Below are 26,362 nucleotides of genomic sequence, written 5' to 3' on the forward strand. Positions count from 1 at the left end.
TCTCTGCCCCAGTATCTGTGTTTCATAGCGAGTGAGGCATGCACAACGGGTTGCGGGAAGCAATGCTAGCGAATGGATTTTGAAATATTGATAAGTGGCAGTTGAGACATCGAGTGTGCATCGTCTCCATGATCATTTTGGCCCAAACACTTGCGGACTAGTGATCACTATCGAACAAAACAGCAAGTGCCCACTCGATAAAGGGCTTATGGGCGAATTGTTCAGTTTGAGATTCAGACGGACTGCGGTAGATAGAACTTCATTGCCCCCTAGAGGTCATAGGTAATATGACCATATTCCCATTGTGAATAAGTGTGGAATTGTATTCATCTTTCTAATTAAGACCCCTCCCCAATCTGTCACATATCTATACGATACCATTATGGAATGTTTTCTTTCTTCACTTCCTAAACAAAATGGCTGAGCCTCTGTACTGCCCATGGCACATTTGGCATGACACTTACCACATCAGACTGTTGCGTTTTGGGTGTGGGCTCGATTCTTCCGTTCATTTGTTTTTATCCCTCCATAGCTCAGCTGTGAACTTGGCCTTATTGCCAAACTTAATGCCTTACGTGATTTAGCTGGCAACATGCATGCAAATGAACCCAGACATAACTAAGGCAGGGAGTGTAACATGCATTGCATTATACCTTGTCCCGGATGCCAGAGATCACAAGTTTTTGACCTTTGGAACCTCAAGCCAAGGCTGCCCTCATAAATGGAGTTAGCCTCTATCTGTGTGTCTCTGTACCAGATAGTCTGTACTATTGCTGTAAGGACAATAGCCTACATGGTTTAGACTACAGTGCACGCTACAGTTAACATAGGCCATTTCCATGTAAAAGGACCCATGAGCACCAACATGTGAAGTTCATAAGGGCGCATACGATTGTGTCAAATGAAAGCAAAGGGTCTATTTTTGAGAAATGAAGGCATATACTTTTTTCCCAATCCTAAAGATTTTGAATAAGCAAAGCCATTTTGATTTCTGGTTTAACAGATGGAGTAGGGATCTTCACTTTGAACACTTTCTGGTAGCTGTTTTCTATTCTAAATGCCTCAACCCAATAATGTTGACGTTAAGACCCTTGCCAACTAATATCAACGTTTCGTTTTAGAATTAGAATAATAGCCAATGTGTCAAATAATACCCAAACATTCAAAAGGAGGATATGGCCTGTTTCTACCTTTTTTTTGTGTACTTGTGTACTATAAGTATGCATTTCTGTATAGTACACATCAGGGACTCACGATGTCATTCACTTATCAGGTGTTAATTTTTTTTTTCAAACTCAAGGTGTCATCTGACACCCCATTCTTTCAGCTGACATCTTAATTCAGTGTAGACATTTAGAGTTTTTGGGAAACTTGGTGTCAAAAAAAAACAAAAAAACTGAGGGAGATGCTCACGTCCATATGCACTGTTCTTTGGCAATTTTCTGTGGATGTTTTGTGTAAGGTGGTAAAAACCTGTCTCCTTGTGGTTCTGTTACCATGGAAATTGCCCAGTACCCGTATGTTTTAGGGTTGTTGCTGTTAGGAAGTGTGTAATCTCGGCAATATTTGACTATCAGCTCGATAGTTTTTATACCAATGCCCAAGGCTGAATAGCCCTAGTAACACACAGCCACAACACACAGGCTAGACAGAGGCCTATGAAATCCATTTATTTCCATCTCTTTTCACTGTCTGCAGCCAGCTAGTGCTCTAAGCTATGAGTTTAGACTAAAAAGTTGCTGTTGACTCAAGCATGAGGAGTTTCCATTTGTAATATATGACTGCATTATTGATCCCTTCCATTGCCATCCCTGAAGGCTCATTAGGTATTTATTCTGAACAGAAATACAGGCAAACATTTTTCAAATATTTGACTAAGTTAACAGTTCAATTGACTGATTTCCTCATGAAGTCAACTAATTAACTAATCTATATGAATTTCACATGACTTGGAATACAGATCTGCTTCTTGGTCAAAGATGCCTTTTAAATGATAAGAGGCTTGGAGCAGAAAGGCCGTTAGTATCCGGTGTGACCACCATTTGCCTCATGCAGCTCAGCACATCTCCTTCGCATGAAGTTCATCAGGTTGTTAGTGGAATGTTGTCCAACCAGAGCATCCCAAACATGCTCAATGGATGGTGGCATGTCTGGAAGAACTGGAACAATTTCAGCTTTCAGAAATTGTGCAGCAAACTGCTCGTCAACATGACGTCATTTTCCTCGTACAGTTGAAACCGGTATTCATCCATGAAGAGTACACTTCTCCAGTGTGGCAGTCGAAGGTGAGAATTTACCCACTGAAGTCTGTTACGACGCCGAACTGCAGTCAGGTCAAGATCCTGGTGAAGATGCCGAGCACGCAGATGTGCTTCCCTGAGATGTTTTCTGACTGTTTTTTTTTGGCTATTCTTCTACACAGAAATATTCTGGTTCTATAGATAGAGTAGTGGAAAAGGTTTTGCCTCGCCCATGGGATGAGCATTCAGCGTTCACTGTTTTAAAAATAAATAAATCTGCATTTCGCCACAGCATCCATTTATTCACGTGTCTCTCTCGCCTTTAATCATGTATAGCTTTTTTTTACTAAACTTAGCTCTCCACTGTGTTGCTATCCATCCTGTACCTCTGCTGATACTCAACTAGTGCTTTTAAGAAACACAGTGGGATAAGCAGCTTGGGGCCTCCAGACCCTACTGTGGGTTTGTCGGTCAGGGTTTCCTGGGCCTAGTGTGTGTTTGTGTGAGAGAGGACACCACGGTTTTCCTTCCAGTCCCATTTGGCTCCAGTCAGTATCTCCATGTGTTTTCCATGTTCTCTTTAGCTGGATAAGATTGATTTGCCTCTGGGGGAAGTGGGGACTCCTCTCCTGGTTCTTTGGTTGGCGGTGTGCCTCTTGCTATTGGAGTGTCTTCCGACCGTGGCGCCACTGAGGCTTCCACTCTATTCATTGTGGGCATCTGTAGAGTCTCTGTCCCAAATGGCACCCTATTCCCGAGTGCACTACGTATGGCCAGAGACCTATGGGCCCTGGTCAAAAGTAGTGCGCTTTAAAGGGAATAGGGTGCCGTTTGGGATGTGCACGTAGAATAATCAGTGGTGTTCACACAGCAAAGAGATTACTGTACGCCTGAAAAGACTAGATTGTGGGGAAGAGATTTTGTCTGTGTATGTCTCGAGGGACTGGCGGTAGAGGAAGTTATCTTAGGGGTTAGTTGACAAAAGACCGACTGCACAGACAGGGCCCCAGTTCTGTCTCGTTTTCAGTGAGAGGAATCCTTATTTGAGTGACTCGCACCAAAATTTGCCTATGCATACAGAATGTCAATGGAAGATTGGCACGAATCGTTGTATGTGACGATGGAATCAAAGATTATGGCGCACGACTCGAAGCATGATTGTAAATAAAATAAGAGTGTGTGCTTTTTTTTTTAATATGAACTTGAATAGTGATGGGCTTCTTGCCAGAGGAGTTTAAAAGCTCCTGGAAGCTGTGGTGCCAATAAGGCTGGGCACATTAGAAGTGAATTGACACTGAACATGTTAAGCTCATTTAAAATGTTTTACTGATACTTTAATTTCAGGTAATAATGTGTAATCTGTAAGCCACCTTGGCCCTTTTTTTTAGTCAGTTTGACTTTTTAAAAATACCAGTGGATGTATCCTAGATCTAGTGCAGTGCAATCAGGATCAAATCCTCTCGTCTGTGCTTAGGCAGAAATGCTGCTCAGTTCATTAGGGGCAAAACATTTGTTAATCTTTTTGTGGATTAAAGTTGGATTGAATTTGGACAATTGTTATTTAAAGTGCTTTCGGAGAGTTTTCGGACCACTTCCCTTCCACATGTCATGTTACAGCCTGATTTTAAAACGGATTAAATAAAAGTTTTTCCCTCATCAGTCTACACAAATTTACCCCACAAAGCGAAAACAGGTTTTTTAAGAAATGTTTTTCAAATTTTATAAAAATAAACAAAAACATTATTTACATAAGTATTCAGACCGTTTGCTATGAGACTCAATTGAGCGCAGGTGCATCCTGTTTCCATTGATCATTATTTAGATGTTTCTACAACTTGATTGTAGTCCAACGGTGGTAAATTCAATTGATTGGACATGATTTAGAAACGGCACACACCTTGTCAGTAAAAGGCGCATGACAGCCCGCTTGGAGTTTGCCAAAAAGCACCTAAAGGACTCGTACTATGAGAAACAAGATTCTCTGGTCTGATGAAACCAAGATTGAACTCTTTAGCCTGAAGTGTTGTGTCTGGAGGAAACCTGTCACCTTTCCTACAGTGAAACATGGTGGTGGAAGCATCATGCTGTGGGATTGTTTTTCAGCAGCATGAACTGGGAGACTAGTCCGGATCGAGGGAAAGCTGAATGGAGCAAAGTACAGAGTTCCTTGGTAACCTGCTGCAGAGCGCTCAGGACCTCAGACTAGGGCGAAGGTTTATCTTCCAGCAGGACAACGACCCTAAACACACAGCCAAGACAACCCAGGAAGTGACAAGTCTCAATGTCCTTGAGTAGCCCAGCCAGAGCCCAGACTTGAACCCGAACATCTCTGGAGAGACTTGAAAATAGCTGTGTAGCGATGCTCCCCATCCAACCTGACAGAGCTTGAGAGGATCTGTAGAGCAGAATGGGGGAAACTCTCCAAATACAGCTGTGCCAAACTTGTAACTTCATACCCAAGTAGACTTGAGGCTGTAATCGCTGCCAAAGGTGCTTCAACAAAGTACTAAGTAAAGGCTCTGAATACTAATGTAATTTTATTTAAATAATGAACATTTCTAAAAACCTGTTTTCACTTTGTCATAATGAGGTATTGTGTGTAGAACTATTTTAATACATTTTAGAATAAGGCTGTAAAGTAACTGTGTAAAGTCGAGGGGTCTGAATTCTTTCTGAATGCACTGTATGCCCAACACCTCTAAACAACTGTATGAAATAGGAATTAGGCCCAATAGGAAGGAATTGATTCGATCTACTAGACCTGTAGAATTTGTCCAATGTTTAACTTTTAAGTTGTAGAGTCCCTCTGAGAAACTTTTTTTAATGGGGTTAGACTTGAAGATGATTCTTGTCAATCTTTAAGCTGTGTAACAGGGGTTGTAGGTTGAAGTTAAGCTTTGGATTCACTGCATCTGCTGACCTCATCAAAACCAAATTCACTGGACTGGGAGGGAGTTCACAAAATGGAGTCTCTAGGAATGAGGGAGGGAGGGGGGGGGACTCGGGAGGGGAGGAGATTCCTGTCCACTTCAATAGCAAAAAGCTGGTAATCTTCTTATCCTTTTACACTCCTAGTTTGGGCAAGGCTTTGCTTTAGGAGAGTAGTGCTTCAGCTTTTGTACAGTTGCCTATACTGGGTCAATCGCTCACTGGGCACACAAACTGGAGAAATGTTGTCAAATTGAGAACATGAGCAGTAATACAGGCCGAGTTCAGGTACTGTTGGCTACCTCCCTGAGTTTAAAACCCTTGTTTTAAACCCTAGACTCATGTCTGGTGAGCTTGACCCCCTAGTAGCCATTACCTTCCTAGACTAGACTGGCTGGAACCAGGATCAGTGAACTTCTCCTGCTGAGCTTATGTCAGCTCCAGTTAACAGGGCATGGATGAAAGCCCTATTTCTGACCTGCAGTCAGGAACCTTAGAATGAGTTTACCAGACCAATTGCCAAGGTTAGAGGTTTGAAACCTGTTCTACTCATTCTATTTCTTTGGGTGGAACCCTTTCTGACGAAAAACATTTCTTTTGTGTGAGCATGACAGTGAGAAATTGAATTCCCTACATAGTTATATAACAAGATGTATCCGTAAGGTGTTAACTTAAATCATTAGGCCCTATAGTTTCAAAACCTGTTTTTGTCAGGTATGTACAGACTGTGTTCTAGGGCAAACCGACGCACCCTTCAGGGCAGGGAAGCAATACTTTTATAGTCTCTCTCACTCTGGGACATAGGTCATGTCTCGACAAACCACCTCCACCTGCCTCTTACTCCGTGATGCAAGTTCTACCAGAGTTGTTAAGCATGACATGTGTTATTAAAGTCCACTAATCTGCTGGAGTAGGCCTCTCCCACTCTGAGCTCATACCACCATTAGCTTACATTTTGCAGGCTGCAATAATTGATATATCTGATATCCAATCATGTTAAACACATTAAACAGGAAACGATAGTTCATACCAGTAATGTGCTGTATTTATAGAGCTAAGCATAGCCATAGAAAGAAAGGCTGAGTGTCATAGAAATTGAAAGACTTTGCAGGCAGATTCACAAGGCTTTGAAGGCTCAGCTCTTCTTGGCACGTTCAACACAGCCTCCAGGCCCATTGTTTCTAAACCCATCACAGGGTTTTGTGTTCAGAAGCTGTCTGTGTCCCAAATGGTACCCTATTCTCTGTAATAGTGCACTACTTTTGACCAGGGCCCCTAGTCTCTGGTCAAAAGTAGTGCGCAGGGTGACATTTGGGATGCAACGTCTTTTTTTTTCTCTTTTTTTTTTTTTGTCTCTCCACCACGTGACTTTGCTTTACCATGACAGTCAGCTCTGTGCAGCGGACAGTACAGACAATACTCCAACAATCTTCTGTTTTGTTCCCGCTGTGGCAGAGTGAAGAGTAGGCCCGACATGCATAACTCACAGCCCATTCAAACACTGCCTTTCAACTATTTCCTCTGCTAAGGTAGACACTGCTTTCTTTAGAATGGAAAGGCTACAGTCCGCCTTGATCTCCAGCTCCTCTTCAGAAACACACAAGAAACCTCAACTAGCAGCTGCCATTTGGCCTGAACGTTCAAATGAATACCATTGGTTAACTGTCTTCACAGAACTGTACCTTTTCTTAAATACCATTTTGGTTAGAGTGAATAGGCTTGGCTATGTCTCCCAAAACAAATACACACACACACACACACACACACACACACACACACACACCCCTCGTGGCATCCTCCCTAAGCTCTTCTCCCATATTTGCCTCCCTCTGTTTTGACAGATTGTGGCATCTTCAGAAGAGCGAGAGTAGCGTGTCCACCCACTCTGCCCAGAGTGGGTGAAAACGTGCTTTGGTGATGACATTCTATGGAACAAAATACATTTTACCAAGACACATGATTTTCATGTTCTGAATCGTCAATCATGAAAATTCTCATGACCCCAACCATATGAAGACATTTGTGATTAACAGCCAATGGGAGGAATTTTCATGATTTGATGATTCAGAACATGAAAATCATGATTAACAGCCCATGTTTACTTATTTTTTTTACATCCATTGTGAATCACAACAGTTCCCCTCTTAATGTGAAAAATCTTTCCAACCCTCCCTCTTGATAACCACCAAGCCTTGGTGTGTGTAGCCTGGTCAGCGTGCAATAGAACATCATCATGTTCTGATCCCACTAACAGGCAGTGGATGTGGTTTGATGTGGTTTACAATCGAAGTTACCTGCTGTAGTAAATCTCAGTTCTGTGATACGCTCTTGCCGACAGTTGCTCTCGTTGTATCATACAGTGCCCCTCCATATGACAGAGGGAGACACCATTCATAACTAGAGTGCAGATGCCGTCCCGCCTTAGATGGAGCCCCATCTGTTGCGGAAGCCCACCGTTCAACCCCATGGGATCTGTTTTTCGTCAATATAGCCACGCAGCACACTGAACATCCCCTGTGCCGTTTCATGCTTGTGAATTGTGAGACCGAACAATATTTCCTTGTGAATAGTATTCCACCGAGATGTATAGCAAACAGAGGTCAATGCATGGGAGTCTTAGCCTCCCTCACAGTTAACATCCATTTGGAGAGCGTAAGCTATGGAGTTCTTGACTTGTTCAGTTGATTGCCAGCAATGTTAACACTTGAAGAATTGATATCTGACAAAAAGGTATTGATGTGTGTTTCTGTGCCGCTGCCTCCCCACACATTATTTTCACCATATACATTTTGGGCGGTAATATGTAAGTCTCTGTCATAGTGTTTTGTAGCGAGCCTAGCCATGAACTGTAGGAATGATTCCAAGGGCAACGGTCAAGTGGCCTTTTCCCATTGGTTGGTTTAATTTGATTCTTTTAGATTTGAATAATTTTCGTTAAGGGTAATCACATTTTACAATGATTATTGAGACACACACACTTACACACAGAACTCATTGTCTTTGTATGTATATATTAATTTCTCTGGATTTGGGAAATTTTCCTGCAACCTCATTTTCATATCAGGCGACCCCTAATTTGGTTGCTGCTGCTCTAACATATTAACATTTTATATCCAATAAGTCAAATTTTGTTACCTAATACATCTGATAATAAACACCAAGCTCTGGCAGAACGGTGCAGATTCCTCACTAAAACCTTTGAGAATTTTACATTTTTTGTTGTGCGCTCACAAGATACTTTGGGGGCAGCTGACATTTCACGTACACCCAACACAATCACTGATGCAACTGGTTCATCATGATGGCATAAGGCTGTGCGAACTCTGCATGACGGTAGTGCGTATGTCGCCTTGTTGCTGCTAATGTACCTGACTCCAGCTGGGCTCATTATGACAGTAAAGCAAGATTTTGTAGTTTCGTTGAGCTGAACAACAAGTCAACCCTTAAGTTGCCATGTCATTTTCTATGTTGTATGCTGAGCTTCTTTGAGTTAGGCCTACATTTTGAATGTTACTGAAAAAGAGCCGTGCATTGCTCAAGTTGTTCATGTCCGAAACCAATTACTGGCCTTGATGTCTCTTCTTTTGGTTATTATGTAAATCGTAAGAGACGTGGGCTGATAAGCAAATACCTCCTTGTTACACAAGCATTGTCCTAGTAGGTGTGTCGAGCCAGCGTGTCATGCCCCCCCCCCCCAAAAAAAGAAATTCCTTTTAAAAAATGTCTTTAGTTGCCAGGCGCTGGAGTTGCCATGATGCAGCAATACATCACAGCAGGACTTTGTCTGTGTCTCAAATGGCACCCTGTTCCCTATATAGTGCACTACTTTTTATTTTTTTATTCTTTTTTTTTTTACCACAGCCATCTAGGCCAGGCTGGGCACTAGTCCTACACAGGGAATAAGGTGCAGCCCTTGTCACAAGGCCAGGCAAATAAGTCTCGGCGTGCCCTTTCCTCTGCCCAGGGATTGGTAACATATTTTCTTCAAATGCACATTGCTCAACCTATTTCAAATGTGCCGGAGTGCCTGACATTTTCTTTTTTGATCAATGGCGTGAGCTGTGAAGATTGACTGGCATACCTAAAGTGCGTTCAGGAATCTTTTAATGGATTGCTTGAATAGAGTAGCAACTCGTACTCGCTCCAGAACGGCATGTTGAAATCACATGATCAGGCGTGACTCTATTACTGTGTTACCGTCATATAAACGGAGACTGCAACCCAAATGGCACTGACTAGAGTATTGGGACGCAGACAGAGTCCGATGGCTTCGATCACTGTGTTTACTGTCCCCTCAGTTACCAGGAGGGAGGAATTGTTGTCAGCCATATGTGATTATCTGCCTGATTTATCATGCGGTCTGTACGCTAGACTGAGTCCTTCCCACCATCATTAATAGCTGCATCGGAAAACGCCATTCGCAGATGTCCAGTCAGTGCTTGGTTTGCATTTCTGATTTTTATTTCACATGCCAATGGATGTGATGATGAGCATGCGTGATGTATGCCAGTCAGCCCTGTGATGGAACTCTCTGACACGTACAGAAGGAGAGCTAAAATGTGACCACAATTCTGCTTGTGAACACATGGGCCTACATGCATTTTTAGGTGCTCATTGAACCTTCAATAATTCTGCTGAAGCTAAACTGTCAGATGTTCAGTTGCAGTGTGTAGGCTTCTGTGGGTGGGTATCAGGTTCAGTCTTGCCTCGCTCTGCTCTGCATGGCTCCAGTGTCTTTCCATGTCATTTCAGCAATCCATGATGCCCACCATCTCAGATTTTTCTGAAATTGTTTCTGTAGTTGGAAACGGATAAGACAAGTATTACAGAAACCTTATTTTGAGTTATAATTTGATTTCTGAGAAATTAAGCTAATTCCTTGCACTCAAATTAGCATTTTTATTTATAGGATTCATTTGACAGCAATCTATGCGGTGGTTTTGTTGGACACTGTTTCAAATGCTAACTTTTTTAGCATTTGTGTCACATTCATTGCAAGAAAATGATACCTAAATATTAGAATTTTCACGCTTCATATCCAAGTCATCTAAAGTAACATCGTTGTTCCACGATCCATTTTTTTAATGCATTCGGATGATTTGGACATGAAGTGTGTAAATGCTCATATAAACTCAGCAAAAAAAAGAAACGTCCCTTTTTCAGGACCAGGTCTTTCAAAGATAATTTGTAAAAATCCAAAAAACTTCACAGGTCTTTGTTGTAAAGGGTTTAAACACTGTTTCCCATGCTTGTCCAATGAACCATAAACAATTAATGAACATGCACCTGTTCAACGGTCGTTAAGACACTAACAGCTTACAGATGGTTGGCAATTAAGATCACAGTTATGAAAACTTAGGACACTAAAGAGGCCTTTCTACTGACTCTGAAAAACACCAAAAGAAAGATGCCCAGGGTCCCTGCTCATCTGTGTGAATGTGCCTTAGGACTGCAGATGTGACCAGGGCAATAAATTGCAATGTCCGTACTGTGAGACGCCTAAGACAGCGCTACAGAGAGACAGAACCGACAGCCGATCGTCCTTGCAGTGGCAGATCACGTTTAACAGCACCTGGACAGGATCGGTACATCTGAACATCACACCTGCGGGACAGGTACAGGATGGCAACAACAACTGCTCGAGTTACACCAGGAACGGACAATCCATCCATCAGTGCTCAGACCGTCCCCAATAGGCTGAGAGAGGCTGGACTGAGGGCTTGTAGGCCAGTTGTAAGGTAGGTCCTCACCAGACATCGCAGGTAACAACGTCGCCTATGTGCACAAACCCAATGTCGCTGGACCAGACAGGACTGGCAAAAAGTGCTCTTCACTGACGAGTCACAGTTTTGTCTCACCATGGGTGATGGACAGATTTGTGTTTATCGTTGAAGGAATGAGCGTTACACCGAGGCCTGTACTCTGGAGCGGGATCAAGGTGGCGGGTCTTTCGTGATCTGGGATGGTGTCACAGCATCATCGGACTGAGCTTGTTGTCATTGCAGGCAATCTCAACGCTGTGCGTTACAGGGAAGACATCCTCCTCCCTCGTGGTACCCTTCCTGCAGGCTCATCCTGACATGACCCTCCAGCATGACAATGCCACCACGCACAGAATGAGCAGTGTGACTGATCTCCTGCAAGACCGGAATGTCAGTGTTCTACCATGGCCAGTGAAGAGCCTGGAGGAGGAAATGCACTGCAGTACTTAATACAGCTGGTAGTCAGTATTTGGTGTGGCCATCTTTTGATTTTGACTCCGCCCCCTTTATTCAGGGACACATTATTCCATTTGTTAGTCACATGTCTGTGGAACATGTTATGTTGATACAAATATTTACGTGTTAAGTTGGCTGAAAATAAACACAGTTTACAATGAGAGGATGCTTTCTTTGCTGAGTTTAGGTACCATTGACTTGTATTGAATTTGACACATGCTAGAAAGTTGGCATTTGGAAAGTGCCCAACAACCAAATCATGGATTGCTGTCATCTTGTCCAGGGTAAGGAAACTAATACGAATTTTGTAATTTGGGTGAACTATCACTTTAACAATGTGTGCGGGGGGGGGGGGGGGGGGGGGGGGGTTCTTCAAACTATTTTTCACTTAATAGCAGGAACAGCGTCTAGGTGTTCAGAACCTGGTAGTATTAGTGTTGGAGGGGACAAATCTAACTAAGTTCTCTGAATAGGGGAAAAAAATCAACTTCTCCAAATTCACTGAGAATACATTTTACACAGGATGGAGAAACAAAAATCAGAGCCGCAGCTGCATACTACATGGGTGACCTTTGACTTTCTTGGGATTCCTCATGTCTAAGTCATTGTTAGAAAAAAGTTTGGTCCAAATCGGATGTTAGGTACTATATTTAGTTTAATATTATATGAATCCTCTAAATTAAGTGCCAATTTGGGTGCAAACAATTTTAATTTCTCAGATCAAATTATTTCGATAGAATGCTGCAAGAATCTTAACCGTTTCTAAGAACGGGAACGATTTTGGAACAATCTGAGATGGTGGGGGTCAGTCTTCTTTCTTGTGCTTTTTGAGGTGGAACGACCCTCCAGGCAGTTCTAGTAACGCATTTGGTTCATGTGACTATATTAGAGTACTGCATGGGCATGTATAGTACGTGGTAGTATGTGTTGAGGTAATGTCTAACTGGGTTAATTTAGCTTAAAGATTGCTTAAGGTTAGGAAAAGGGTTAGCTTAAATGCTACAGTTCTGTCACTCGAACGTGCAACCTTTTGGTCTGTAGCAATACTCCATGTACCCACAACCTCCTGATGTGGTTTCAGGAATTAAGCTTTGACTTCAAATGATCCTGCATCATCAGCTCTGTCACGTGTCTTCGCATTGGGAGAACTTCCTTCTCCTCAATAGACTGGTCAGAGTGACGTTAGCCAGATGCCAAAGAGTTATTGGCCAAGTGCAGCAAAATATTATGGACAGACAAAAGAAAATAGTCTTTTATAGGCTAACTCCATCGGAAATACTAGGTCTATCTCTCTCAAGAGTACACATCAGCATGAGGATGTGATGTGTAAAACTTACAAGGGCAGGTAAATTTTACAGCCCAGCCAATAAGTTACTAGCAAAGACTGTTTTGTTATGCCTGATTGGATAAAGGGACATTTCTGGAGTAGTGAGTCCCTTTTTTAGGGTAATGTGGAAAGCAGACTCGGCTCTTGGCACAGGGCTGAATTGATCGAGGTAATGACTGAATGAAGGTCCCCACAACTACTCATTCCAGGGTTTTTCTTTATTGTTACTGTTGTCTTCATTGTACAATAGTGAAGACATAAACTATGAAATGGCACATATGGAATCATGTAGTAATAAAAAAAAAAAGAGTTAAACAAATCAAAATATATTATATTTTCTTCAAAGTAGCCACCCTTTGTATTGATGACTGCTTTGCACACTCTTGGCATTCTCCCAACCAGCTTCATGAGGTAGTCACCTGGAATGCATTTCAATTAACAGGTGTGCCTGAAGTTATTTTGTGGAATTTCTTTCATCCTTTTAAGCCAATCAGTTGTGTTGTGACAAGGTAGGAGTGGTATTCCAAATATAACCCTATTTGGTAAAAGACCAAGTCTCAAATAAGCAAAGAGAAACGACAGTCATCATTACTTTAAGACATGAATGTCAGTCAATATGGGAAAACATGCAGTCGCAAAAACCAAGCGCTATGATGAAGCTCTCATGAGGACCGCCACTGGAAAGGAAGACCCAGAGTTACCTCTGCTGCAGAGGATAAGTTCATTAGTTACCAGTCCAAGTAAATGCTTCAGAGTTCAAGTAACAGACACATCAACTGTTCAGAGGAGACTGTGTGAATCAGGCCTTCATGGTTGAATTAATGCAAAGAAACCACTACCAAAGGACACCATTAAGAAGAAGATGAGTCTTTCTTGTGCCAAGAAACACAAGCAATAGACATTAGACCGGTGGAACTCTGTCCTTTTGGTCTGATTCCAAATTTGACCTTTTTGGTTCGAACCGCTGTGTTTTGTGAGCTGCGGAGTCAGTTTCCTACTGTGACGTGTGGAGGGGCTTTGCTGGTGACGCACTGGTTTTATTTAGAATTCAAGGCACACTTAGCCATGCTGGTAATGTGGCAGCTTCATTAAATAGTACCCACAACACCAGTCAACGTCAACAGTGAAGAGATGACTCCGGGATGCTGGCCTTCTAGGCAGAGTTGCAATGAAAAAGCCATATTGCAGACTTGCCATTACAATAAAAGATTAAGATGGGCAAAAGAACAGACACTGGACAGAGGAACTCTGCCTAGAAGGCCAGCATCCCGGAGTCGTCTCTTCACTGTTGACTTTGACTGGTGTTTTGCGGGTACTATTTTAATGAAGCTGCCTGAGGACTTGTGAGGTGTCTGTTTCTCAAACTAGACACACTAGTGTTCTTGTCCTTTTGCTTAGTTGTGCACCGGGGCCTCCCACTCCTCATTCTATTTTTTTTCTATTTTTTTTCTTCAAAATTGAATAACTGTTTCATGGCTTTAGGAATGTGAACAGGCCTCTAACAGTCCCCTGTTTCTTTCCTTTTGTGTTGCAGTGCTCTTCAAGCGGTCCAATGGAGGATGGGAAGCCGGTGTGGGCGCCCCATCCAGCAGATGGGTTCCAGCTGGGGACCATAGTGGACATAGGAGCCAACAGCTTGACCATCGAGCCGCTGAAACAGGGGCAAAAGGTAGGCGATCATATGTCCTGCAAATATACACACACCCTTGCGAAAACAGACATCCATCGCTGTAACATTTTGCACATAGAGAATTTGCGTAATTGTGGTGGTGGCCATCAGTAGGCAGGTTTCTACTGCACCAGGTTAAGGTGACAAAAGCAATGTCCTCCCCCCCCTAAAAAAACATTGTGACATGTTAACTGCAGCTATAGCTGTTCGACAGGTGGATTTTCTTCTAAATTTATTGTGACAAATTTTGATGGAAACAGTTTTTTGAATAACTTATGATTGACAAGGAGGGACCTCCACTCTGCAATTTATTTTGAAGGTGTACTGCTTTGTAAAATCTTGTACTGACTTTCAAGAATGCCTGAATTGCTTTGCTTTTCTGGATGCAAGTTCCACCATCCAATTATTTCAATCTACAGGAGTGCAACTTTCCCCATGGCACGGACCATGGCAATACCTTGATACCTGGTAATATTTTGAAATTGCAAATATTTGATGTGGGCGGGGGCCACAAAAAAATCTGAACTCATCTTGAGGGGGCGCAGTTGCTGGCGGGTTTGCGTGCCCATTTTGCCATGGGGCGTAGAGAGATGTTTGCAGGTATTAACATATGAGTAAGACTAACAAAATATATTTTTATATAAAAAATGTTAGTTGACATGTCAGTAATTGATAGTCACTCAATTAGCCTAACACGAGAAACTACTGATGCATAACCAAATGTTGAAATTGCACCTAGTGTATTCTACTATTCAAACTCTCAACAGTAAGTTGACTACAAGTAAACTACATTTCTATTCAAGTTTTGATTGGTAATGGACCACTAGTACTGGAGAAACTATGAGAAAACTGACCTCTCTGACGCGGTACTCTACATCGTGACGTTTTGGCACGCATTCTGCAACTCGTTGTGTGCCGTACAACCTCTTTCCACCAGGAGTAGCACTTCTCTCGCAGAATTAAAAACAAGATATGATCAATGGTGAGTTAATTACTCGTGGATTCATCAATAGTTAATTCAATCAATAGTCAAATGTTTGCGTCATCGCTGCAAGCCGTCATGACTCTCAAAAGCCGCGACAGCCACGGTTTACTTGTGAAAACGTTTTCCCTCACAACATATTCCACCCCTTTTTACCATCACTCAGTAGCCTTCGCTTTCCCCTCCCCCCTTTTTAACAAGACCTGGCAGAGCTCCATTGCCTTTTTCAGTCCTCCGTAGACATGCAGCATTAAGGTCTCATTTATTTTGTTGGAAAGGTGAGAAATGGTGCTTTACAATGGTATTCATATTATAGTTGACCTGGAAGTATTACATTTTTAGGGTGCTAAAATAAGGTCAAATGTACAGAAGTTTGCTAGCTAGTGTTTTATCACACAGAGTGTGTATACAATTCATTAAGATCATGATTAGGTGAAAGCTTGCAGTCCATGACCCCTTATTGATGTCACTTGTTAAATCCAATGTCAATGTTGATGAAGGGGAAGAGACCGGTTACAGAAGGACAAGACCTGGATTGTGGATGGGTGCCATTCAGAGGGTGAATGGGCAAAGGATTTAAGTGCCTTTGAATGGGCTATGGTAGTTGGTGCTAGGCGCATCGGTTTTTGTCAAGAATTACAACGCTCCTGGGTTTTTCCACTCTCCAGTTTCCCTTGTGTATCAAGAATGGTCCACCACCCAAAGGATATCCAGCCAACTTGACACGACTGTGGGAAGCAATGGGGCCAACATGGGCCAGCATCCCTATGGAACGCATTCGACACCTTGGAGGGTCCATGACCTGATGAATTGAGGGCAGAAGGGAGTGTGCAATGGCGAACTCAATATTAGGAAGGTGTTTTTATGTTTGGTATACTCAGTGTGTGTGTATATATTTCAGTCACACCCGTTGCTGACTGGAGTATGAAATCGAGAACACAACCCTGCAATCTCCATAGACAAACATTGGCAGTAGAATGGCCTCACTGAAGAGCTCAGTGACTTTCAACGTGGCACCTTCATAGGATGCCACTTAAGTCAGTTTGTCCAATTTCTGCCCTGCTTGAGCTGCCCCCCGGGCAACTGTAAGTGCTGTTATTGTGAAGTGGAATCGGCCACACTCGCTCATCAAATAGGTTTCCATTGCAGAGCTGCTGCACACAAGCCTAAGATCACCATGCGCAATGCCAAGCGTCAGCTGGAGTGGAGTAAAGTTCGCTGCCATTGGACTTTTGAGCATTGTAAACGTGCTCTCTGGAGCCCTGACCTCAATTGGAACGCCAACTGCATGTCAGGCCTAATCGCCCAAAATCAGTGCCCGACCTCATTAATGCTCTTGTGGCTGAATGGAAGCAAGTCCCCGCAGCAATGTTCCAACATCTAATGGAGATACTTCCCAGAAGAGTGGAGGCTGTTATAGCAGCAAAGAGGGGACCAACTCTATATTAATGCCCAAGATTTTGCAATGAGGTGCTCGATAAGCAGATGATCACATACTTTTGGTCAAGTAAGGTATGTATTTTTAATTTGGGTGGGGCAGGGAATTGATCCGAGGACCTTCAAAAGGGAAGCAATGGGGCCAGTTGCTGATTCCTCGCATAAATGGATAATGGAAACACTTCAACCACTTATTTGACACTAGGTTTTTGTAAAATAGTTTTGAAATTATTTTTACCGACAGTCAATTGTCACATCTATTTTCTATTAACTTTTTAAAAGTCGACCAAAAATCCCTGGAGAAGTTAATGGAAACATATCTTGACACGAAGACCCTCCAACAGCTAACACACTAGTGAAACATCAAATCTCCCAGAGGCTGTAGTTTAGTCGTTTATCGATCCTACCCTCCACTGGTACAGAATGAAGCCCCAGTGTCTGAGGTAAAGTGGCTCTTACCTAGTCAGGTAGGCTTTCCCTTCGACGCCACCAGCCACTGCTAATTCACTAGATAATGTATTACGCTAAAGCTCTTGACGTTAGCGAAACCCAGTTTCTATGGTAACTCGTACTTCCTTGTGTGGCTTTGTCATAAAGTGAACGTCCTCCTCAATTTGCTCACTTCTAGTGTTTACATCCGGCCCATAAATCATCAGACTCCGTCAGATCTTTTGTTATGAAGGAAGCGGTGTATGTGTGTGTTCCAGTCATTTGTAAGGGATGTGTCTGTTCTCTGGCATTTATGGTCCGTTCTGTGCTGCAACAGACAGTCTGAGGGGCACAATGTGTCTTCTGTTCCTGCAGCAGCCAGTTAGTGCCAGTCTACAGCTCCCTTCCTCCACACCCAGCCCGCTCAGAGCAGCAGCGGCGTACGCAGCCTGGCAGACCCCTGGGGGGGGGGGGGGGGGGGCGCTGTCAGGAGAGAGGGGCTGCTCAGTGCATGACACCATGTCACACACACAGCCTGAGCAACAATGGCTGACTGGCCCACAACGTTAGGTCATGTGTCCCCAATGGAACTCCATTTCCTATATAGTGCACTCATTTTGACGAGAGCCCTGTTTGAAATGGGTGCCCTATAAAGGGAATAGGGATGCAGTTTTTTTTTCACTGTTTCGCTCTGCCTTTGTGTCTGTGAAAAGAGGGAGGAGGGGTGAGGGATGTATTTAAATTCAAGGGGGCATTGCCTCACCGTCCGTCCCTCCCCACCTCACTCTCCTTTTACTCTTGCCTTCAGTCACCCCATGTGGCTCAGTGCTTTGGAATCCTGCCAGTTTGGGCCCAGAATGTGGCACATGTCTGTGCAGGAAGAATGAACTGACTGTACGTCACCTTGGCATCTCCACTCTTGGATGTTTTAAAAACTTCTTGCAGTGCCTCTATTGGAGACACTAAGGACACATCCCAAATAGCACCCTATTTCCTGTATAGTGCAATACATTCAAAAGTAGTGGACTAAATAGGGATTAGCATGCCAATTGAAACGATACCTAAATTGCTGGCCCAGAAGAGGAGATGCCAACAGGTCCCCATGGCCCGCAGGAGGGAGCTGGCACGGGCTGGTTGTGTCCCAAATGGCACTCTATCCCCTACATAGTGCCCAGAGCGCTGGTCAAAAGAAGTGCACTATTTAGGGAACAGGGTGCCATTTGGGACGTAATGCTATGTCTGGCTTGGCCTAGCTAGCTACACACATTGCAACCCGCCTAAGGTCACCCCACTTATGTTCCCCAAATGAACTTATAAAATATTTGTTAAACATGTAAATTCTTTTCCACCTGGTGAAGAAATGTTTTTGTCACGTGTGGAATGGACAAGGTGAAATTGCAGAAGGCTTTTAGCTGGTGCTGTTTTAGGGGCAGGCCAGGAGAATGTAGCTCTCAAACACCAGGCTGCATTCTGCCTCCTCCCTACAGTTTTTACCAGTTAACTCAGCGCCGGGATTGTAGTTCACATGCGCTTTAATGTTTAGAAACGTCAATAATCATCGCTTGCGGATACGGCTTTCGAAAACAACATATGGCACTTATCTTTCATCTGCGAGAAAGAAGTGTTAATGTTTACAGCAAGCGTCTGGGCTCTTTCCAAAACTCCCTCTGTCAGAAGATACCACCGTCATTAGGCGCTAAAACAGTTGGCGTCTCTGAATTTGGTAAGATGAATGTATCCATGCAGAAGGAGAAAGGTGCAGCCAAGCCATCTTTCACTAGCTTTGGTTATCCAAGTAGTCTACTGTGTTTGTTCATAGTTGCATAAACATGAATGCACTGCATAGCTTCAGAAACTATTCATACACCTTGACCTTTTCCCCCAAAAAATTGTTACAGCCTGAATTAAAAATGTATTTAATTGACATGTTTAATCACTGCCCTACACAAATATACCCCATAATGTCAAAAGTTGAATTATGTTTTTGAAATCAATTAAAAGCTGAAATGTCTTAAGTCAAGTATTCAACCCCTTTTTGTTATGGCGAGACTAAATAATTTCAGGAGTAAAACATTTGCTTAAGTCACTTAATAAGTTGCATGGACTCACACACTTAATTTTTTATATTTAACCTTTATTTAACCAGGTAGGCTAGTTGAGAACAACTCTGTGCAGTAATGGTGTTTAACATGATTTTTGAATCACTGCCTCATCTCTACCCCACACATACAATTATCTGTAAGGTCCCTTAGTTGGGCAGTGGATTTCAAATATAGATTTAACCACAAAGACCAGGGAGTTTTTCCAATGCCTCGCGAAGAAGGGAACCTATTGGTAGATTGAGTAAGGAAACTCATCAACTACACTGAACTGCTAGTGCGCTCTCACATACGGAGTCACGCTAACTTGCAATTGCAGTGTGCTTTTGATTCTGAAATAACCCATAGTACTCGCCAGATGTGTTTACCTTAAAAGCACATGCTATGAGTTAAACACACCAGCCTCACATCTCAAGCCCTGCCTATGGGAACATGTAGCTAGCCGTATTGTTTGTCCTGGGCCATGCACGTGTACTGATAATGCATGGTGGCTGTGCTCTGCAGTGGAGGTGCTGACCAACAACCATGGGCCTGAATAGGGGAGGGGCTGCAGCTTGCAGCCAGTCTCCACAGCGCCTCACTAGTTGCTCCCAGATCCTGTTTCTGCCTCTCTCCAAATAATGAATTATTCATTGTCCCTTGACTTGTCACTCACTGCTGCATACACCAGGGCTTTTTGAAGCAAAGGCGTTCTGAACAGTCAGTATTTTTGAGTGGCCGTTGGGGAAACTTGGGGATTGCTGAAAGAACACGTTAACAGACTTGGAAAAGGTTACTGACTTGTATTTTTAAAAAGCAGGCACATTGATCGGAATCAAAGTAGACTTAATGGGTTTATTTACACGTGTGTGTGTGTGTGTGTGTGTGTCTCTCCTTTATGCGTTATTTGGTATTTTAGGCCACATACTTTTATTGATGTACTTCGTTGAACTACTCTTCAACTTGAATGCATTGGAAAGAGAACAGCATGGTGAAATGCTTCAATTGAACAGATTTCAATCCTGTTTCACGTCCATCTTGTTTTGACAGAGCTTTACGGCCCAGATCAACCAAGTGTTCCCAGCTGAGGATGATGTCAGCAAACATGTGGAAGACAACTGTGAGTTTATAGCACAAACACTGCTATTGTTTTACAATAAGTCTGCAGTCTCCAGCTCAAGTTTATGTTTCTTACCATCACATAAAGTTGCCCTAATGGGCACCTAAGTGATTTTGCAGCACCATATGAAGTAATGAACTCAATTTACAACCCTGAAACTGTTACCCCCCCCCCCCCCAAAAAAAAAAAATCAACTGAGGATTTAGGAATGCCATTTTGTGACATTGTGTTTTCCATTTTGATCCATCCTATTCTTGACAGCTTGTGATTTACTGTTGTTTTTTCAGGTTCTTTGATGTACTTGAATGAAGCCACTCTACTGAACAACATCCGCGTGCGGTATAGTAAAGACAAAATTTATGTAAGTACTTTTATAACAGACCTAACCTGTATTTACGCTGGCGTTCAAAAGTTTTGGGTCCGGAGCACAACTGAGCAAGAGGACAAGTACATTAGTGTCTAGTTTGAGAAACAGACGCCTCACAAGTCAACTGGCAGCTTCATTCAATTGTACCTGCAAAACACCAGTCTCGGCATCAACAGTGAAGAGGCGACTCCGGGATGCTGGCCTTCTAGGCAGAGTTGCGAAGAAAAGGCCGTGTCTGACTGGCCAATAAAAATAAAATATTAAGATGGTCAAACGAACAAAAACTGGACAGAGGAACTCTGCCTAGAAGGCCAACATAACTGCAAAAGGGTTTTCTCATGATCAATTACACTTTTTAAAATGATAAACTTGGATTAGCTAACACAACGTGCCATTGGAACACAGGAGTGATGGTTGCTGAAAATGGGCCTCTGTACGCCTATGTAGATATTCCATTAAAAATCTGCCGTTTCCAGCTACAATAGTCATTTACAACATTAACAATGTCTACACTGTATTTCTGATCAATTTGATGTTATTTTAAATGAACAATTTTTTTTGCTTTATTTCATAAACAAGGACATTTCGAAGTGACCCCAACCTTTTGAACGGTAGTGTGTATCCTGCTGTCTTCCCCATCAGTCTTGTTCCAACAGGTTGTACCAGTAGTGGCAAGGCCGATCGAACACTTACTCATTATCATGTTAAAGCTCTGTCGCCTCAGCCACTTCTGTCTCTCTACGCCTGCTGTACTTTACTGCATGTGTGTGTTGTGGTGTGTTCCCTCCCCGATGGACGGCGTGACGGTCTTATCGTTGTCACTCTGGGCTGCATGTCCAGTGGCTGATGGGAGTGAGGGCCGTTACATTGACGCGTGCACACACACCGTTATAGCGCGTGTCACTGTAACTACCCTCCCACCCAGCAGCCACCTGACAGGCAGCCCAGAGTGACAACGACAAGGCCGTCACACCGTCCATCAGGGAGGGGACACAACACATATACACACACAGACACAGCTAGCGCTTGTCATCAGTCTACCCCTTTTGTAATTGGCCAGGGAGCAGAGCAGAGCCTGGGAGCGCTATCCTGTTCCCCACTGAACTTAATTAGGTCCTCTGAGGTGACAGCCAGGCAGGCAGACAGGGGGACATGGATGCCAGCTGGTGGGGAGAGGAGAGTCATGGGACACTTGTCTTCCAACGGGTGACATCTAGTGGCTGCAGTGAGAAACTGCCTTGCTGTGTTCTATGGAAGTGTTTGGCTGAAATGCAGTGAGACAATTCCTTTTAGCAGTGATGTGACTCATGTTTTGTTAGGTACTTGAGGAAAAGCTGGGTGTTATATCAGAAGTGTTTACCCCAGAAGCATTTGATGTGTATTGAGCATTTAACTGAAATGTTGGTCATTTCTTTGCTTTTTAAACAACTATTTTGCTGACATCAGTTAAATTATTTGAATTCCATGTTTCTTTTTTTCCTGTGAGCTCAATGCGCAGTTTCTCTAGAGAAATCTGATGAAGCCTGAACTGTGCGACGTAGTCAGGAGTAGTGGTTTCCAACATGGCAGGAATAATATTAAACTACAATAACCATAATCCATTGCATGCCTACGTGTCCGGTCTGTGTGGGGCAGACATGGAGAGGGAGAAAAGAGACAGAACGTGCTGTTGCTTTGCTTGGTATCTCTACCTGAAAATACATGATTTAAGTGATTTGATAGTTGGTATTCAGCAGTCAGTATGCCTTATGTTGAAGAACTACTAACATTCTAGAGATGAGATGTTGACATGGAATGAAATAATAAAGTCATAAAACAAAATAAATATAATATACATTAAGAAAATACAGTTAAGTAATGTGAATAAATTATGGTTAATAAGTGCCGTTATGGGCAGTCACTACCATCATGGGACTTATTAATTGTTTTATTCTGTGTTACATCATTCAACCCACAATGTATGGTGCATTATATTGTTTTTAAAAATGTGCGAAACTGAACCGAACCCAAAAATCACTAATCGCTCAGCACTAGTACGGTATCTTGCTTAAAAACTACTTTCTGTGCTAGAGTATTTCTGACTTCAGGTTTCCCTTTTGTTTTTTTCTCCCAGACGTTTGTAGCCAATATCCTGATTGCAGTGAACCCGTATGTTGACCTCCCAAAGCTCTACGCTCCAGAGACCATTAAACAGTACCATGGGAGGTCCCTGGGCACCCTGCCGCCCCACGTCTACGCTATCGGTGAGTACTAGGGAGCTATGTAGGGAATAGGGTGCCATTTGGGATGCAGACACAGCTGTCTCTGTGCCACTGTTGGGCTGACAATGCATTACACTTTCACATTTGTCCACTGGAGGGCAGTCTATAGTCATTTTCACAATACACTTAAGCTCTGTCAAATCAAATTTTATTGGTCACATACACATTTAGCAGATGCTATTGTGGTCAAAGTGAAATGCTTGTGTTCCTAACTGCACCATTGGAGCTATCTAACAAATCACAATACACATCTAAAAGTTAAATAATGGAATTCAGAAATATACTGAAGTTGAATAGAATACAGTATGTGAACATTATTAAAGTGACTAGTGTTCCATTTATTAAAGTAACCAGTGATTGCATGTCTATGTATATAGGGCAGCAGCCTCTAAGGTGCAGGATTGAGTAACCGGGTGGTAGCCGGCTAGTGATGGCTATTTAAGTCTGATGTCCTTGAGATAGAAGCTGTTTTTCAGTCCCAGCTTTGATGCACCTGTACTGACCTCTCCTTCTGGATGATAGTGGGGGGGGGGGGCAGGATGTGGCTCGGGTGGTTTGATGTCCTTGATGATCTTTTTGGCCTTCCTCTGTCTTGGCATATTTTCAGTGTGATTTCGCGACCTATTTCCAGTTGACATTCAATGTACAGTTTGACTTTGCTAATGCAACCATCCATCTTGAGGATCCCATTTGGATTATGTTTGTGTGTGTGTGTGTGTTACTGATGTAAACACTAATCATTTGGACGTACAAGGAGCATTCATTGTACCTTCTGCATGGCTATTGCAACTGTAGACTTAATTTATGATCCCATTGAGATACATTTTTTGTGTCACTGAGGTAAAGGAGAGTGTAAATAAACTGTCTAATGGCTGGATGTCTCTTGTCAGCTGACAAGGCCTATAGGGACATGAGGGTGCTGAAGATGAGCCAGTCCATCATCGTGTCTGGGGAATCTGGTGCCGGAAAGACTGAAAACACCAAGTTTGTCCTTCGGTAAAGTCATGACCTTCTCTCTGCTGTGTCCCAAATGGTACCCTATTCCTCATGTAGTGCACCATTTATTTTCCAGAACTGGTCAAAAGTAGTGCACTATATAGGGGAGTAGGGTGCTATTTGGGACGTACCCCAGTCTGATCTGGCAGGCTGTTTCTATTGGTTTGTGTAAAGAAGTGCAGTCAGAATATTCACATGAACTCTGACATGTTTTTTTTCTTCTGCCCTGTAGCTACTTAACAATGTCCTATGGAACAGGTCAAGATATTGATGAGAGAATAGTTGAAGGTACATAAATCTCACTTCCCAGCAGCATGACTTAATACCACACTGTATGGATTTGTGTTTTGATTTCTTTTTATCAATCCCACAGCCAATCCCCTGCTGGAGGCTTTTGGGAATGCTAAAACTGTCAGGAATAATAACAGTAGTCGCTTTGGGAAGTTTGTAGAGATCCACTTCAACGAAAAGGTACAGCAGCAGCACTGTCAACAGACAACCCCATGATAGTGTTTTAAATACTATTTGAAAATGTTCAAATACTTTTGAGTGTTTGCTTTGGCTACGTCTGCTGCTAATTGAACTGGTGTTGTCTGGTCAGAATACTGTGGTGGGAGGCTTTGTGTCCCACTACCTGCTGGAGAAGTCCAGGATCTGCCAGCAGAGCCAGGAAGAGAGGAACTATCACATCTTCTACCGGCTGTGTGCCGGAGCCTCCGAGGACATCAGGACCAAGTTCCATCTGGAATCCCCAGATGCCTTCAGGGTAAGTGGGGCCTATCGGCCAGCCTAAAACTCACTCACCTTTTGCTAGCTCCTTGGAGCCTTGTGCGCTCAAGAAGATCAACCTGAGTAAGGCGCTCCGTAGAATCGCTGATCTACAAATCACCTTGCATCTCAAATAACGAGTCATCGTGCGATTGAGATTTGTGAATCTGCGCAGCTCCTTGCTAAGGGCGATCCCTTCAAATACACTACTTGACCCTCGTATCAGTGTGAGAGAGTGAGGACTCAGCTCCTCCACCTCAAGCAGTCAGCTCAACAGCTCCTCGTTAATATTAAGGAAACTCACTCGTTTTGGTGTTTAGGATTGACATTTTCATAGCATCATTTTATGTTAAGTCACGATACTTGTTTGGATTCATTTTTATTGTTGCGCCATACCTCTGAGACCACTAGATGGCAGTCTCCGCCATCCTTAAAGAAGGGCTTATTTTCTTGCCATAAACTTCACAAATGTAACAATCAATTTCATTGCGCTTTAATTAAATGAAAGCCAATTCTGTTATAGTCAGTTGTCAGATTATTTGAGAAGTTGTACAAACTCTCTTCCTGCCTTGTCCATTATCGTTCATCCTTTATTAAAATTCCCTGTCTGGTTCCCCTCAGACTCAGTGTTATCGACACCCAATTCTGCTGTTATTAGCTGGCAGTTGTTTAGAGAAGTTGTACTAACTCCGTGCCTGCCATTTCTGTCCATCATTGGTCTAAAGATCCCTGTCAGGGGGATGAGATTCTTTTAAGACACCCAATTATGTTGTAGTTAACTGGCAGGTTTTTAAGGAAGTTGTACAAACTCCCCTCCTGCTTTGTCCAATATTGGTCCCCTCTTTTTAAAGTTCCCCGCCAGGGCTCTTTAGGCCCGGTGGTTCCCAACCTTTTCTGTTCTGAGGACCACCAAATTGCGATCAACTGCCACATTTCTTAAAATTGACCAAGATATTTTATCAGGGAATGTAATAGATTTAAAGGCATTATTTTATTTAAAAAAAAAAAGTTTTATTATAAACAATTGTCATTGTAGAAATGAATGTAAAATTGCAGAATAGCATTAATACTCCAAAATAATGGTGAACTACCTGCACGCCCCTGCAGACCACCAGTAGTTGATCAGGAAGATGAAGTGCTTTGACTCCAGCTCCTGACAGGAACAGCATCCACTATAATGGAGATAGTCAAACTAAGGGATGCAGTGAAATCTCAACTTGGACATTACTATTGACCGTTAGAAATTCTATCGAATTATCAGCACCCAGACAACCCATGTGCTCTGTTTCACATCCAGTGCAGATTAGCATTGCATGGAATTGAAACAGAGTTTGAGCAGCTAGACAGGAAGGAAGTTGCAGGGAAAAGAAGGGATTTCAGTACCTTCAACATCACTTGCTGCAGACACATCATTTCAGCGTGGCTCCAAAGGTAGCCTACATCTCCCCTCTCTTCAGCTGGGCATCACTTTAATGTCAGAATTTTCTTCATCAGCCTCCTCTCATTTGTGTCATTTTAAGTACTGCGTTTGGCCATAGTTTC

General features: G+C 42.9%; 1 protein-coding gene across 7 annotated transcripts in view; it reads left to right on the plus strand.

Annotated features, from left to right (window-relative positions):
• Positions 1 to 26,362, plus strand: part of myo6a (myosin VIa) — an 86,900-nt gene that overhangs the window by 3,523 nt on the left and 57,015 nt on the right. For all 7 annotated transcript variants that reach the window (XM_031800262.1, XM_031800265.1, XM_031800266.1 and 4 more), the window contains exons 2-9: positions 14,248 to 14,382; positions 20,359 to 20,428; positions 20,716 to 20,789; positions 22,909 to 23,038; positions 23,947 to 24,052; positions 24,285 to 24,340; positions 24,426 to 24,523; positions 24,654 to 24,818. In XM_031800262.1, the coding sequence (XP_031656122.1) occupies positions 14,266 to 14,382; positions 20,359 to 20,428; positions 20,716 to 20,789; positions 22,909 to 23,038; positions 23,947 to 24,052; positions 24,285 to 24,340; positions 24,426 to 24,523; positions 24,654 to 24,818 (816 nt within the window). In that variant the 5' untranslated portion in view covers positions 14,248 to 14,265. The remainder of the gene's footprint in view (positions 1 to 14,247; positions 14,383 to 20,358; positions 20,429 to 20,715; positions 20,790 to 22,908; positions 23,039 to 23,946; positions 24,053 to 24,284; positions 24,341 to 24,425; positions 24,524 to 24,653; positions 24,819 to 26,362) is intronic.

This window comes from Oncorhynchus kisutch, linkage group LG21 (assembly GCF_002021735.2).
Source record: "Oncorhynchus kisutch isolate 150728-3 linkage group LG21, Okis_V2, whole genome shotgun sequence".
Taxonomy (NCBI): domain Eukaryota; kingdom Metazoa; phylum Chordata; class Actinopteri; order Salmoniformes; family Salmonidae; genus Oncorhynchus; species Oncorhynchus kisutch.